This window comes from Capricornis sumatraensis, chromosome 3 (assembly GCF_032405125.1).
Source record: "Capricornis sumatraensis isolate serow.1 chromosome 3, serow.2, whole genome shotgun sequence".
Lineage (NCBI taxonomy): Eukaryota > Metazoa > Chordata > Mammalia > Artiodactyla > Bovidae > Capricornis > Capricornis sumatraensis.
This window is the reverse complement of record NC_091071.1, coordinates 134762282-134778552: the sequence shown is the minus strand read 5'-3', so window position 1 is coordinate 134778552 and position 16271 is coordinate 134762282. Positions and strand designations below refer to the sequence as shown.

The 16271-nt window shown below is 35.5% G+C and overlaps 1 protein-coding gene across 1 annotated transcript in view; it reads left to right on the top strand.

Annotated features, from left to right (window-relative positions):
• Positions 1–16271, top strand: part of ALS2 (alsin Rho guanine nucleotide exchange factor ALS2) — a 59750-nt gene that overhangs the window by 18997 nt on the left and 24482 nt on the right. Inside the window, exons 5-12 of the mRNA XM_068969245.1 lie at positions 978–1335; positions 2396–2564; positions 3428–3524; positions 6638–6715; positions 9396–9578; positions 11339–11510; positions 13612–13792; positions 15553–15618. Coding sequence (XP_068825346.1) covers positions 978–1335; positions 2396–2564; positions 3428–3524; positions 6638–6715; positions 9396–9578; positions 11339–11510; positions 13612–13792; positions 15553–15618 — 1304 coding nt within the window. The remainder of the gene's footprint in view (positions 1–977; positions 1336–2395; positions 2565–3427; positions 3525–6637; positions 6716–9395; positions 9579–11338; positions 11511–13611; positions 13793–15552; positions 15619–16271) is intronic.

The window sequence follows — 16271 nt, the reverse complement described above, 5'->3', positions numbered from 1 at the left end:
ACAAATGAAGAAATATTACACACACACACACACACACACACACACACACACACACGTGCATACCCACACCTCTGGGATATTTGGGTAGCATAGGAAACAAAATTTTCACTGTGACCTGTGTTCATAAACTAAAAGCTTTTTGTGTGGGTTAGTAGGCTTATCTTTTTCAGTAAGCAGTGGTGCTTGACAGCTCAGAGTAAATTTGAACTGATCTTTCACTAAGATACCAGAAGACTTTAGTTAGCTTTCTAATGCAGCTGTGAATAACACTAAGCAGATTGGACCCAAGTGTTTAATGATTAACCTACCACATTACTCAATGGTAATGAGAGCAAAGGTAATCTTTCAGTTTACCTTGTGCCTGGGTCATGGAAAATAAGTCCTGATTAGGTAGTAGGAGGACATAAACTTCAAAACATAATTTGGGGGCTGATAATTTAGAGATATAACTTATTTCTCTGCCTGTGTATGCCATGTATACATTTCTGTCTATAAAATATTTTAGGAAAAGCCTAAAATAGAATTTTCTTAAAATAGAATTTTTTCTCATAATTTCTTAGTAGAAATCTGTATAGTTTTTCCTAGTAGTGCTTAATAATAGTAAAGCTTACACTTTTTCACCTTCTATCCAGGGCTATTACCCCATGTTAAAGGCTTTGTTTTTCATACCTTCCCTCCCCTCTCCCCTCTACTGTGTTTTATAAAGCAGCTGGGACTGATTTTTAAATACCATGATAAAATCCCACTCAAACAAAAGGAAGTACTTTTTATAAGGAACTGTATTTCAAGTACTCTTTTCCATATAAATGTGTTAAATACATGATCAAGAAGGGATACCTTTAGGTTGGAGATGAAGACCCCCTGTTCTAGAGTCTTATATTTGCGAGTAGTGATAGATGTTACATTTTCTTTTTATTGATTACTTGTTGTATAAGGGATTATATTTTTATATGCTGTTTTATGTCCGTATATTTTAGCCTCTTGTAGAAGAAGCAATTCCTCATCTTCACAGCCCACCGACCACAAGCGCTTCAGCCCTCAACAGCCTTGTGGTCTCCTGTGCATCTGCTGTTGGTGTGAGAGTGGCTGCTACCTATGAAGCTGGGGCCTTGTCTCTTAAGAAAGTTATGAACTTTTATAATGCAGCCCCTTGTGAGCCTGGAGCTCTGGCAGGCAGCAGTTCCATAGGCCCAGAAGGTCTGAAAGATAGCAGAGAAGAACAGGTTAAACAGGAGTCAATGCAAGGAAAGAAGAGTTCAAGTCTTGTGGATATCAGAGAAGAAGAGTCTGAGGGAGGCAGCCGAAGACTCTCTCTTCCTGGCTTGTTGTCACAAGGTGAGGAGCTAGCTTTTGTGAGCTGACTTCTGGTGAATCCAAGATGCTCCTGACATCACATATTATGTTATAATAAATTTGCTTTCTTAATTACTAATGCTAACATATTCAAATATCAAAATTTATTTCATTAATTAATTTTTTTAAGTTACATATTACTGTGCTTTAGAAATAACTTTAGACACTCACTTTTTCATGATACATGCTTCTGCTTATGAACCTTGTGTAAGCTAGTGGCACATTCAGCAGAAAAGATTGTAATCTTAGCCAGTGATGATCACTTTCTTTGTGACCCACGACTTAGTGATCAAGTGACCGAGTCTGTACTTAGTGACACTTGATGATTTTCTTCAAAACAGTCTGTCACCAGACTGGTGTACAAGATTTGCACAATGTTACAACAGCCTTTGGTATAATTTAGAACACTGTAAAAGATGTCAGCATTCTTTTTTAAAAGATGAAGTTCTCTATAAAATAAAGTTAGCAGGCAAAATACGAAAGCTTTTTAGTATTCTGATTCGTAACCATTTTCTCACTTAAAAACTTTAACACTTTATGTCTAAAGTAAATCTTTTGTTACAATATTTATAGCATGCTTGAACTTAAGACCTTTATTTAGAAAAGCTTTCATTTTAATTTTGCTTTGACATGGAAGAACTATTTCTTAACCTTAGTGTAGTACTTTGTTAAGCTTGTTCTTCAGAATACCAGTTACATAGGATGTCATATAGCTATTCTGTATAAAAAATGTACAGAAAAGAATTTTGTGGCCAAATGCTTGGAAGTGGGGTAGGGCTAAACAGATTTAAACACGGCTTTTAATTGTAGGACTTGTCTGTACCTTTAGCATGCTGATGTGTGTGTGAATCTCCACAGGGGTGGGAAGGAAGAATGTAGTAGGCAGTATTTACCAAACTCACTTAATCCCCAGTTTTGCAGACCTATAGAATATGCTTCACAAATTCAATGTTAGTATATTTTGAAAAATCAACAGTTTATTAAAACGGTACCTTTCTTTTCATCTGTCTGTTCCCTCATGATATTTCTGGTTTGTTTTCAGTCTCGCCCAGGCTCCTGAGGAAAGCTGCACGGGTTAAAACTCGAACAGTGGTTCTGACCCCTACATACAGTGGAGAAGCAGATGCGCTCCTGCCTTCTCTGAGAACAGAGGTGTGGACCTGGGGGAAAGGGAAAGAAGGACAGCTGGGGCATGGTGATGTTCTGCCCAGGTGAGTGCTGCCAGTGTTTACTGTTAGGAATTAGTTTAAACAAATAACTTCTATCCCTTAAAGGTCTCCAAATCTCCACTTCCTCCCGGAGGAAATCTGGTCCCTTCTAGCTCTAGATTGTTATACACCATTAACTCTGATAAAAAACCGAAACAAACACCACCTGCTCCCACCAGTCATTCTTAGTCTTGAATTTGTTCCTAACAATAAAGGACATAAGTATCCATGGTATATTTTTCCATCTCTTCTTTGATGTTTATTCATGTTAGAATGCAGAAAGGGGTGTTTGGGATAAGATTTATATGTCACTGGAACATGTGAATGGTTTACATTTTTAACTTATAAAAAAGAGCCAACAGTTTTCTTAACCTGAGCGAGGTCTATCGCTGCTGCCAAAATAACTATAACCACTGTATTAAACCATGTCTATTCAAGTATATCATGGAAAAACTGTTTTAAGAGAAATTCTTTTGATATTAGCAGTAAATATTTGTAAAAGTGTGTAAATAGAATGATTATCTAAACCAGTTAATATAAAAGTCTCTTTTCTCCTTAGCAAAGTGAAAGCACCTAGTTCATTAAAAAGTATACTCTCTGCCATATGAATCATTTAGTTGTTTTATGATTCTTAATAGATTTTGAATTATAGTGGTGAATTAGTGATTAACAGACAAAGATTAAATTAAAACCATTTTAAATTACTTACACTTAGGAGTAGATTGAATATAAATCCAGTATTTTTATTTTAATTTTTTTGGGAAATATTTACTTGAAAACATTTATAATTTGAGAAAGTCCATGGTTCTTCCTGAGAATAGTTCTGACTCTGAGTTTGTGTGTATGTGTGTGTGTTTTTCTTTAAGGCTTCAACCATTGTGTGTAAAATGTCTGGATGGTAAAGAAGTAATCCATCTGGAGGCAGGTGGTTACCATTCTCTTGCACTTACTGCAAAATCCCAGGTAGGAGGCAAACTGTTAAAAGCTGATCTTGATTTCATGAAAGACCAACACGATGAGATTAGACTGTCATTTATTGAGACTCTTACCTGCTGTATGTCAGGCAACAACCATATATATCATTTGATCTTTTCAGTGTTTTACATTGCACTGTATTATTTCCATTTTATAGGTGAGGAATGGGAGGTTTAGAGAAATTGTGTAACTTGGCTAAAGTCACATGTGTGGCTGTAGAGTTTGGATTCAACACTGGTCTGCTTGACAAAGAAGCTTTTTATAATGTGCTCTTATGGAAAAATAGAACTCAGAGTTTTCTAAGATATTGGTAAACTTTTATTTCTTGATGAGGAAAACACTTATGTAAGACATTAAGAAAACAGAAGGTATTTCTCTCTTAAAATTATGAGACCTGAAAGTGACCTCCAGAATCATTTAAAACCATGCCCACATACACAAATCCTTTTGAGGAAGGTAGATTTTTAAATATACTCTTAAATATATTCATATAATGATTCTTCACCAGTCCCTTTATCTTGCTATAAAAAGTCAGTAAAAGATTCTAAACACTTTAAATATTTTAAATGACATAATAGTCTCACCAAAAAGCTGTTATAGCTCATATAAATAAATATAAATATTAGCAAAGAAAAGGATAGTTTGTTATTAATGTGATGAATCATCAAAAAGGCTTAAAAATAAGAAAATAGGAAGATGGTAGTTACAAAATAAACATAAAAATTGCTAGCTTTCTTATATACGTAAAGTAAAGCAGAAAGCATGCTTAAGGAAAAAAAAGAAGCTGTTCACAATTACAACACAAGTGTTAAGGAAATAGGAACATTGTTAATAGGAAAAGTGTAGAGTTCCATATTTTTCATGCATTAGAGAGGGAAATGGCAACCCACTCCAGGAGCCTGGTAGGCTGCCGTCTCTGAGGTCGCACAGAGTCGGACACGACTGAAGCGACTTAGCAGCAGCAGCAGCAGCAGCAGAGCCCATATGACGCAAATTCAAGAACTCTTCTAAGTTATAAAAGAAAATAGGAGTAAAGAGGGAAAAGTTTTATTTTTAGATGAGAAGACTGAACATTGCAAAAATGCCATTTCTCCTAGATTAAATTAGTAGAGTGTAAATTCAGTACAATCCCCAGAATATATAATATTTACAACTTAATAAAATGATTCCCAAAATTATTCTAGGAGAATAAACAAAGGAGGTGAGACACAAAAATTCTGAAAAAGAAAGCATTAGCCTTATAAAACATATTATAAGACTACAAACATTGTTATAACAGAAATATACTATAGACTAGAAATAGCTGCAATATATGAGAATTTAGTCTGTGATAAAAAGTAGGCATTTCAGCATTCTGAATCAGCCATAGGTGTACATGTGTTTGGCAGCAATCAACACAATTCTGTAAAGCAAGTATCCTTCAATTAAAAAAGAAATTAAAAAAAAATTTAAAGAGTAGGCATTTCAGATGAGGTGGAGAAACAAGACTGAGTGTTCAGTCAGTACTGTTGGAACCACTGGCTTCTTATTTGCAGAAGAAAATTAAGATAACTTTACATATTCTAATTCTGGATGGAGTAAAGATCTAGATGTTAAAAAATAAAACTTCACATGTGTAAGAACAAATTTAGGTGATTTATTTTTTCAGTAATCTTAGGAGTAGAATAAGATATGACATCAAAACCAGAAATTAGAAAGTAAAGATATATGTTTGTCTACATAATTCAGCAGTCCCACACAGCAAAAACCTAAACACAGACCAAAAAACCCTACAAATTTAAGATACATAATATATGGGAAAAAACATTATAACATATATGACCTGATCCATAAAGAAAAATTGTTTAAGAGCATTTATATTCCATTCACCAATGAAAAAATAGAAGTTGACCAACAAAAGATGGTCAACTACTCAGTAAGCAAATTTAAATTAAAACAAAATTTTCTTACCTGTCATATTAGCAGGGATTGCATTTAATGCTAAGTGTTGGTGAGGATGTGGGGAAAAGGTACACACATTGCTGGTGGGAATGTAAATTGGAGTTTGCTGGAAGACAGTTTGTTGGTATATAGCAGAAATCAGAATGTGTATGTTCATTGACCCAAAGTTCTTTGCTTAAAAATTTATCCTAAGGAAATAGATACATTATATATATAAAGAATTTTAATTAATTTTTATATTAAGTAATGGAAAATAAATTATTAATAAATGTACTTATTTGATTAGGTAATTGATTAAACTACACCCACAGTGGAGTCTCATGTAGTTATAAATGATATTGTAGCTCTGTACTTTATTGACCTAGAAAGATGTCAGTGCACAGAGCATTACATAAAAAACGTCAGGTCACAAAGCAACATTGATAGTAGAGGCCCACTTTACATTTTGTATATTCATTATATCTAGTAGATAATAAAATTTCTGGAATTATATATGTGTGTGTTCCTAAAGCAAGGTAGGAGTTGTCTCTGAGTAGGTGATTCATCAGTGGTTTTCACTTTCTGTTTCTTTGTATTGTCACAGTCTTGTACAGTGGTCATGAATTGCTTTTATAATCAGAATAAACAAAATCATTTTCATTAAGCATAGTTACTGTAATCTGGTTGTTTTTTTGTCTATAGTAGAACATAGGTGCTTTGTGCTTCTCCTGCAGTGATTCTTCATATATGAAAAGCTTTCTAGTCATTCCATAGTACTCCTGTCCACAGAATAAAGAATTGTGATTCCTTTTTCTTCATAGTACTTAGCTTTATTTTTTAAAATCACTTTCTGTATAAGAGGCAGTATAGGATAGTTCCTGGGATTAAATCCTGGAAAATTTGTGACCTCTCTGGGTCAATTCCCTTATATGTTTTTAAAAAAATAAGGATTATGTGATAGTAAAACAATTAATACACAGAAAGTATGTTAAGAACAGGGCCTGGCAGGTAATAAACTCCTGAGAAATGTTAGTTAAAATGAAGTTTCTAAAGAGTTGAAACGCTAAGATAAGTAATTTGTGTGTAACTGTTGGTATATATGTGTTATTATAAAAGTTCAGAATTGGCATGCAAAACTCAGTGTCACATCTCTTACCTACTTCCCTGTGGTTTTCTACTAGGTTTACTCGTGGGGGAGCAACACCTTTGGTCAGCTTGGGCATTCTGATTTTCCAACAACAGTTCCCCGTCTTGCAAAGGTACTTTTGTAACCTTGATGACTTTTATAGCAACTTATTCCAGAATTCTAAGTTATAACACTTTATATTTCTCCAATTCTTGTTTTATAAAATTAGGAGAATTGTATACTTGTAGCCTGTTTGTTATCACATACATTAAAATTTTTAAAAAACTGAAGCTGCTTGTTTTCAGGCAAAATGTTCCCTTTTTTGATGTGTTAGTTTGTATTAATATTTCTTTTTTTCCTAGCTTCACTAAGTGTTCATAGTTCTGTTTTTGTTTTTTTTTTTTAAGTAAAAACGAACAAGTTATTTTAAAGCAAATGTTTCTTGGACTGTGAGGTTGACTTCTAAGCTTTATACCACCAAATAATGCCTACTCTTTGACTTCTCACTTAAGTTTGACTTCTTTTTAAATGTAACTTTTACATAACATTATTTGATGGTTTGTTTTATATACACAGTAGTAAAACCTTTTTGTAACCCTTTTTGTTTTCTATAGGGAAGCTAAAAGTATAGATAATTTCTTCACTGCTGTATGAATTGGCTTTAGTTTATGTCATGGGTGCAGTTTTAGAGGACCGTTTCTCATCCTTTTTTTCTGTCATAACATTCTGCAGAAATACAGAATTCATCAGTAGTATTGACTCCTCATACGAGATCTGTTTATTTGGGCAATGGATGTGTTGTGGGCAGAGAGTAGGCATGATGACAGCCCAGTAGCCTAAAAGAATGGGATATGGGGCTCATGTTTTCATAGTTTGAATCCTCTCCATCCTGATGCATGCTGTCTGCCCTGAGAGTATTAGAGACTAGAAAAGGATGTTTACTTCAGTTTCAGGAACCTGATTCAAAATATGAGCTACAGTTAATATATATTCCAGTGATTCATGTATTCAGTGTACACTGTGCATCTGTCACTACATAAGACCTTTACCTGCTGCCTTTCTTTCCAGTGAACGAATTTTACTGGGAAGGAAAGTCTTAAATGAAACATTACAGAATAGTTGTTATTTCTAGCTCCAATCTTAAATATTTTTAGCATAAAATGTTTTAGTGGTCAGCTATTCAGTTTTGAATAATGTGTCCTGAGGAGTTGGACGTGACTTGGCAACTGAACAGCAAATTCAGTTTCTGATATTTTATTACAAATAAAAATATGGCAAATCATTGTTTCTTGTTTTCTGTTCATTTGAATAAATTAGAACATGCTTATATTCCTATTAAGAAAAGTTTTATAATCGAGCATGGATATGCTGCAAATACAATGCATTTTAGAGTCGGACAAGAGAGAACAGAGTTTGTTATAAGGTTTTAGTTTCATTACTGTTTTACCTATACCTCTGAAAATGCAACATCATTATTTTGGTCTTTATTTGGGGGAAGGTTTTATTTGGTTTTTTATTTGAGAAAATTATTTTGAAGTCATTTAAATTAATGTGTGAATTAAAATCAAGGCAGAGTGAGACCTGAATTAGTTTTGATTAGAAACTAGGAAGACAACTCTTTCCTCCTGCAAAAATTTTAATTCATTCTTTGCAAAACCAGCAGGAAGTCAATTTTATAGATAACCTGAATTTGAGAAGATAATGTTATGCCTGAAGAGGATAACTGTAAAGTAGTGGAGATGCGCTTGATAGTCACTCACACACTTATCACCTACTCACCCAGGATGTGAACCAGATCTGGACATGGAATCTCAAGATTAGAAATTTTTTTGCTTTATTGTTATACGAGTCGTGGCTGAATCTGGGTCTGCAGGATGGGGCAGTAGTTTTCATAGCAGAACATTTCCTTCAAATGAAACCTTGTGCTGAATCCCCTACATAAAATAGATAACTGTAGGCCTCTTAGTTGAAGGATGGAGGTGGGTGGGGATAGAACCTGGCACCTGCCTTTCCATGGTGGCCCCTGAATCGCTACCTGGAATCCTGGAAACCTAAAGCCATTGGTTTAAGGCAGTGGTTCTCAAACTTTTGCATATATCAGAAACACCTGGAGAGCTTGTCGAAGCCAACTGCCCAGTCCCTCCCCTCAATGGCTCTGTGGCCTGAGTTTGCATTTCTCACGTGTTCCTAGATGATTGCTGTTGCTGCTGCAAAAGCTTCTTGTTGAGCACCATTGGTCTAGGGGATCCCTGTAGATGGGCTTCTAGGGGTTTCTGCCTGTTGCAACATCCTGGGACACAGTGAAGTCATGTGAGAATTGGTGAGTTCCAAGTCAGAAAGCACTTTTAGCACCCATGGGTTTAGTTGGCCAGAATGGAATTTAGCCTTGTTAGGTTTTCTTTTTACATTGATTTTTGTGTACATAGCAGAATATGAATGGACAAAGGTGTGTCCTAGCTGTCAGAAGAGGGCTCTAGAAGTTTTTGGGTCTTTGATTATAGTAGAAGCTAAGTCCTATGATAGCTCCCAAAAATAACAATTAAAATATCAAATGTATGGTTTTTTTCGTTTTGAATTCCAATTTTTCAGTATTTTATAGAACAATCCAGTTCTACATTTACTGGCTGAACAGGGTTCCTTTTCACTCCTGCATCTGTTCTGCAGTAGATAAGGTATGTTTCTGGGCGAGTTTTGCCCTCTGAGATGTGACTTTTATTCCACTTGTTCAGGTAACCTGACATTCTAGTTATCGTGGACTTGGAGTTGCATCTGATTCCTTCATCTCAGACAGACATGTCTTCCTGTCATTGCAGGTGAACAGTGAAAATGGAGTCTGGAGTGTGGCTGCAGGCCAGGATTATTCCCTGTTTTTAGTGGATACTGAAGACTTCCAGCCTGGGTTATGTTACAGTGGCCGGCAGGACCCGACAGAAGGTGACAACCTTCCAGAGAATCACAGTGGTACTAAGATGCCAGTCCTCCTCTCCTGTAGTAAGGTGATCCTAAGGCCCACATCCCGTAACACATGAGAAGTCTTTTGTTTCTGTTGCTGTTTGTATGTATGCCTATTGTTAAGGTCCTTGACTAATATATTTAAAATTGCAAACCACTTCCCATCCCTCCTCACTCCTCATCTCCTTTTCCTGCCTTATTTTTCTCCACAGTGCGTATCATCATCTCACCCTCTATAGAGTTTACTTATTTTGTTTATTGTCTGTCCTCTTTAACTGTAAAATTCATTAGAGTAGGGATTTTAGGCTCTCTCATTTATAGCTGTATCCTCTTTAATAAATACCTCTCATAAATATTTGTTGAAGTAAATGCTTTTATAAATAATTGTTGACATAACACCCTCACATAGGAATATTAAAAATACTTATTTCACAGCAAAGTTTTCTGACTGTGTTCATGGAGTCCTCAGAAATGAATCAGAATAGAAATTGAATAATGAATTTTTAACTGTTGGTAGAAAGTGAAAATTACAGGGGCCTGAGGTGGGCTCGTGGCAGACCTGACAGGCCGCAAAAGTGCTGTTTTCCATTGCTTCCCCTCTTCTAGCTCTTTCTTCTGTTTACTACTGTTAACTTATTTTCTCTTTGTTGATCTGAATTTATTTGCTTTCCTACTGCTTAAACTTAATACCATTGTTCTGTTTCTGGTTTTCTTTTTCCTCACAACATTGCAAGGAAATTAACCGTCAAAGCTTGTGCATTCTGGGTTTTTTATTCTTACTGAATAACATATCCTATGGACTGCCTTTTTTTTTTTTAATCCTTTGTTTTTCTGGCTAAATATGTAATTGTGGCTATATATAAGGGCAAGCTCTTTCTTGCTAAAGGTAACACGGGCCAAGATTTGACTCTTGACCTGTATATAGCCTGTTGTTCCAGACATACTAATTGACTCTTTGTAGTTCTTGTTTCTGACTCCACATTCCTCATTAAAGATTCCACAGTCCAGGTAAAGGATGAAATGGGCTGATGAAAGCGATGAGGCTCAATCTGTGTCTTTTGTTACCATGAGCTCTTAATAGTGTATTGAGCCTGCAGCTTGGTTGTCTAGTTTAATAGGGGTATGTGACAAAGACATCAAATGTTTTTGTTCAGTGCTATCATGAATAAATGACAAAGTCCACTTCGTTGTGCTTTTTTTTTTGCTTGTTGCATATCTATTTTTATTTTTTAATATAAATTTATTTATTTTAATTGGAGGCTAATAACTTCACAATGTTGTATTGGTTTTGCCATATATCTGTTGTACTTTTAAAATATAGCTCCTAGATCCTTGATATTTTGACAAACAGCATAGAGATGGTCTCTGCTCTCATCTGTTACATGCAAAAAGAAGTCCTGAGACATGTATTTGTATCATTTGGATCTTTGTATATTTAGAGTATTTATGGTTCTAACTATGTGTAAAGTGAAATAAAAGGTATTGTGGCAATAAATAATACTATAGATGTTTATAGTTATATATAGATTGTGTTATATGTATATAACAACAGTATACTGGTAAACCAGCCCTAAGAAGTAAACTCAAAAGCTCTGATTTGTAATGTTTTCCAGGTTTTGTTTTTTTTTAAATAAATTTCGCTATTGCCACTTTCAAACTATTAATGATTTAATAACCAACTTGCTGCAGAATTCCTGCGTAGTTAGCTGTTGGCTCTCACCAGCTGTTATGAACTAACTTCAGTGCCCAAATTACTGCTAGTAAATTAGATTTTATCTTTAATCTCTTTCTTCTCCTGTTTTAGCTTGGGTATATAAGCAGAGTGACAGCAGGAAAAGACAGTTATCTAGCCTTGGTGGACAAAAACATTATGGGATATATTGCCAGTCTCCATGAGTTGGCTACTACTGAAAGACGCTTCTATTCAAAACTAAGTGATATCAAGTCCCAGATTCTCAGGCCTCTTCTCGGTTTAGGTAAGTACCAGCCAGTCAATTATCAAGAGTCTTGTTTTACCTCTTCTTCCTATATCACAGATGAAGAAAACTTTTTGTTTGAGTTGTACTCTGCTCCTTTCTTTCTAGTCTCTTCTTTTGTGCCCAGGTGCTCAACAGCTTACAAGCCATTTCCTCTTTGCTGGTAGCCCAGCTTCCCTATCCTGGCACCCCCAGAGCTCCTGTTACTATGGAAGTAGAAACATGGAGCTTTCATAAGATCCATAGCAGAGAAGCAGAGCAGCTGTGGAAAAGTTGATCCTAGGAGTCAGACTTCTTAAACAACACTTCTAGCCACACTAGTTATAAGATACCTTAAAAGTGTAAAGTGAAAGTGTTAGTCACTCAGTCATGTCCGACTCTTTGAGAACCCCATGGACCCGCCGGGCTCCTCTGTCCATGGAATTCTCCAGGCAAGAATACTGGAATGGGTTGCCATTCACTTCTCCAGGGGATCTTCTGGGCCTAGAGGTCAAACCTGGGTCTCCTGCATTGCAGGCAGATTGTTTACCATCTAGGCCACCAGGCAAGCCCCAAGATAGCTTATATAACTACTACAAATTTTTATTTTCTTTGTTCTGCTTCTTAGAATTTTATCAAGTAGAACTTCATTTGGATTTACAAGCAGTATCTCAAAATGTGAATAACTGTAAGAATGTTAAGGATCTTACCCCCTACTTTAGCAGGCATTGATTAAATCTTATCCCTTAGCTGTAGCCAGTGACAACAGAGATTGAAGGTAAGGAGATAATATGGAGAAAATAGATTACAGTGGTTCTTGATGGGGTGCTACTGTCCAGAAATACAATACTGGGATCTCCAGGAGGTTATAAAGGAATGCAGAATGGAGATGGGTGGGTGGGCTTTTAAAGATTAACTTTCCCTAGTCAAAAGCTTTTGTGGGTTTGACCCTACTCTCAGAAAATAGAAAGGACCTTTTTTCTCTTTCATTCACCTGAACTCGACCCCTTGTGAGGCCACAGAATTCAGACCAGTACTCGAGTACTCAAATTGTGCCCTGTTCATGCATCATTTTTCCACATTAGGGTGACATTGGCTTGTGTAGGTCAGTCCATTGTTTTTAATGGGAAAACATCTATTTTTCAAACAACTAGCTTACAGTCTTTCTGAATTCAGTCCCTATATAAACTGGAGACAGCATTTGTTTTTGTTTTTAACATGTTTTGCTTTTTTAAATGTTGTAGAGTTCCTGTTCTATAAATTCTCCTCTAGTGGGTGGGCCCAGCTCCCTAGTACTTTGGCAAGAGATAGGAAGCAGTCCAAGCTGGAAGCTTCCTGGATTGCTCTGAAAAGAAAGTGAAACCTACCCTTTTCCTGTTCTGATTCCTGATTTCTATATTGGTTTCATGTGGTCTGCTCATCAGCCTCACTTCTTAGAGAGAAGTCTTGCAAATTCGGTATTTTGGACTGGGAAAAAGTAGTAACCTCCTGATGTCCTTTATAAAGTAACCGAGGCAGTCTAAGTCAATCTTAGACTTAGTCTTAATCCCGATCAAAGGCAATCTTTTTGGAATCTTTTTCTTTGCATGGAAGGGCAGGGCTTATCCAGGGGGGCAAGCAGAGCTGAAGTCAGTGCAAAAGTGGGAAATGTTGACAAAGGTATAGCTATAGAAGTGAGTTTAATTCCTGGCTGTTACTAACCAGTTGTGTAAAGGTAGATATTTCACTTCCTTTCCCTTGGCCTTAGATGACTTCAAGATGAGAAGAGAGTTGAATTTGCACAGTGGTTATCAAATAATGGCTGGTCTTCAGAATTACCTGGAAAGTGCTTTAAAAACAATATCCATTCTGGTGTCTAAACTCTGGTCTGCTGAGTCAGAATCTGTAGGGGTCCCATGAATGTGTTTTTAACAAGTTCTTGAAATGACTGGACACTGATCTCTGCATTTTAAGCACTGTGATTATTTGGGTTCCATAAATTATTTGGGTTCCATAGTTGAGAGTCCATTTCAACAAATTAAGAATTTTTAGTAAAGGAAAATTCATAATCTTGATCATAAGAAAGTATTTATATAATGAGTCTTTAGGTTATGTTATCATCATCATCATCATTTTGTTCCAGAAAATCTGGGCACTGCAAATACAGTCCAGCTGTTGCAGGAAGTGGCAAGCCGATTCAGCAAGCTGTGTTACCTAATTGGTCAGCATGGAACCTCACTGAGCAGCTTCCTTCAGGGGATAAAGGAAGCTAGGAGTTTGGTCATCCTGAAGCATGCAAGTCTCTTCTTGGATAGTTATACAGAGCAAGTATCCAGTCCCGTGTCATGTTCAGTCTCTGCAGGGTTATTCTGCCAAGGAGAACAGCTCCTTAATCAGAAGAGACTAGATTAGGGAGAGTTCCATAAGGTAATAGAAATTGCAAAGCAGTGCTTTAATCTTAAGACAACTATATAACTCCACGTCACTAAAATTTTAGTTTGCTCTAAGAGGGGAATATTTTAAAAAGAAATAATGCATTCTCAAATTTCCTTCTGCATTCTAGCAGAATGATAGTATTCTAAATTTAGAAAATGTACTATAATAAAGATGGCTCTTTAGAGAACAATTTTGTACTTAAATTATACTAAAATTTGAAGAAGTAAGTAAACAGATTATTTTAAGATCAACTAATGATTGTAAATATGGAGCTCTTCCAATGCCTGCTTTTCACTGTTGTGTAAAGGAAGGTTTAAAAGTAAAGATCAATTGTAATAAAACCTAGGATAGTGATACAAGGTTCTTTTCATGTTTTTCAAGTAAAATATCCCAACTGTATTTGAAATATCCAGTATTTCTCACTTTTTCTTTTGCATTTTGCATTTTCATTTTCATTTTGGCATTGTGATGTGAGGCATAATTTTAAGTGTTACTTTAATGTGTATTAGGTTATACTGTTGATCTGAAGTATTGATTTTAAAGTCACTCATAATCCTACTATAAGAAACAGCCATTGTTAATAATCTTAGTGTATTTCCTTACAGACTTAGGCATAAATGTGCAGATGGATTATGTGATTTTAGTTCTAAGCAAAACTGAATATATTTGAAACTGTTGACTGTTGTCTGGGAGGAAATACCCTCGTTAGAGTCTTTGACTCATCTTTCACACATAAAAAGTATCATAATTTGATATGAATTTACTTTATTAAACTAGATTTTTGTATGTGTGAAGGTTTCAGCTTTTACTAGTATTAATTTTTCTGTTTTCACTTGTATAGATCTTATAGGTATTTCTCTTTTTCTGCTGTAATACTTCAGGACTTATGCTTGGAAATGCTTTTATTTTGATTTCTTGGGTTTTTAAAATGTATTCATATAGACTGGGCAGGTAAAAAACTTGATTTGTGTATGAATTTTAAAAACTATTTATAATTGTGGTAAAATACACATAACATAAAATTTCTATTGTAACTATTTTTAAGTGTTCAGTACTTTAGGGTGTTTTTAGTAGGAATTTGCCTTCTTTGTCAAAGTCAGTTGATTTTATTTGCCAGCCCAGGAGTGTGGAAGAAATGTATGTGGTGCGAAGCAGTATGTCACAACTTCCTCTTTAACTGTAGATCAGTACTTTACCAACACTTCCTAACACTTTTTCGCTTAAGCTCTTTTAAACATATATTCTTACCTTTCCTATTGTTTATTTCTGAAGACTTAATTGGAAAACTTAAAGTGAAGATTAGAGAATATTTTTTTAAAATCCAACAACTTAAATCGTATTTTCTCACATTTGTTAAATTACCAAAGTAAAACATACCTAATAAAGATACTTCTAGCATCTGCTGCATAGCTTAAAGTGTTTTTAAAAAATTCCTATTAACATCTTTCCTAAAATGGCCTTTTACTCCTGATTGTTGTGATGATCACATAATATGCTCTATGTAGTTCATGTTATTAATGTCACAAAGTTCTGAAGTGAAACTCACTCATGAGATACCAAGAAGTGTTTATTCCAGATGCTTGTTCAAAACTCTGAAGAGCAAATTTACTTTTACACTAATATCTGTGTATTTTCTTTTTTGCTCAAGGTATTGCACATCTATTACAAATTTCCTGGTTATGGGAGGATTCCAGCTTCTTGCTAAACCTGCCATGTAAGCAGATACATAGTTTGCAGTTATTCTAACAACCAAAGAACATGTTTTATAGCAGTCTGTGTTTTTGAGTGCCTAAGAAGAGCTAGTATTTCAGAGTCGAGTTCACAATAACATAAGTGAAAGCCTCTTGCTAGAGCATGGATGGGTAGAAAGCAATTAATGAACTCTGGGTGACTCTGAGCTGTGGCAGCAGATGTTAAATTTGGTTTTGGGCAGCCTTTCCAAAGTGGTGGTTCATGAATCCCATGGTTTTACATAGTTAAAGGCAGTAATAACTTCTTTTTAAACTTCTGTTTAGAAGATCAGAATTTTAAGATATTCATTAAAAAAGAACCATTTGAGAATCCCTAGAACGTACTAGTGGGCCCACAGGCCGGTAGTGACCCTGCCCACGTTTTCCTCACTCAGCTGGCTTATCACTTAGACATTCACCTCAGACTAGCCTGGTAGTTTGATCTTCATAAAGTTTTTTTTTAATATTGTAGTAAAATATACAGACTATTTATCATTTTAACCGTTCCTAAGGGTACAGTTTCTGTGGCATCAGGTACATTCACATGTTGTATAAGCCGCTTTCTACACCCCAAACTTTTTATCATCCCCAACAAAAATTCTGTACCCATTAAAAATGACTCCCCCTCCTCCACTAG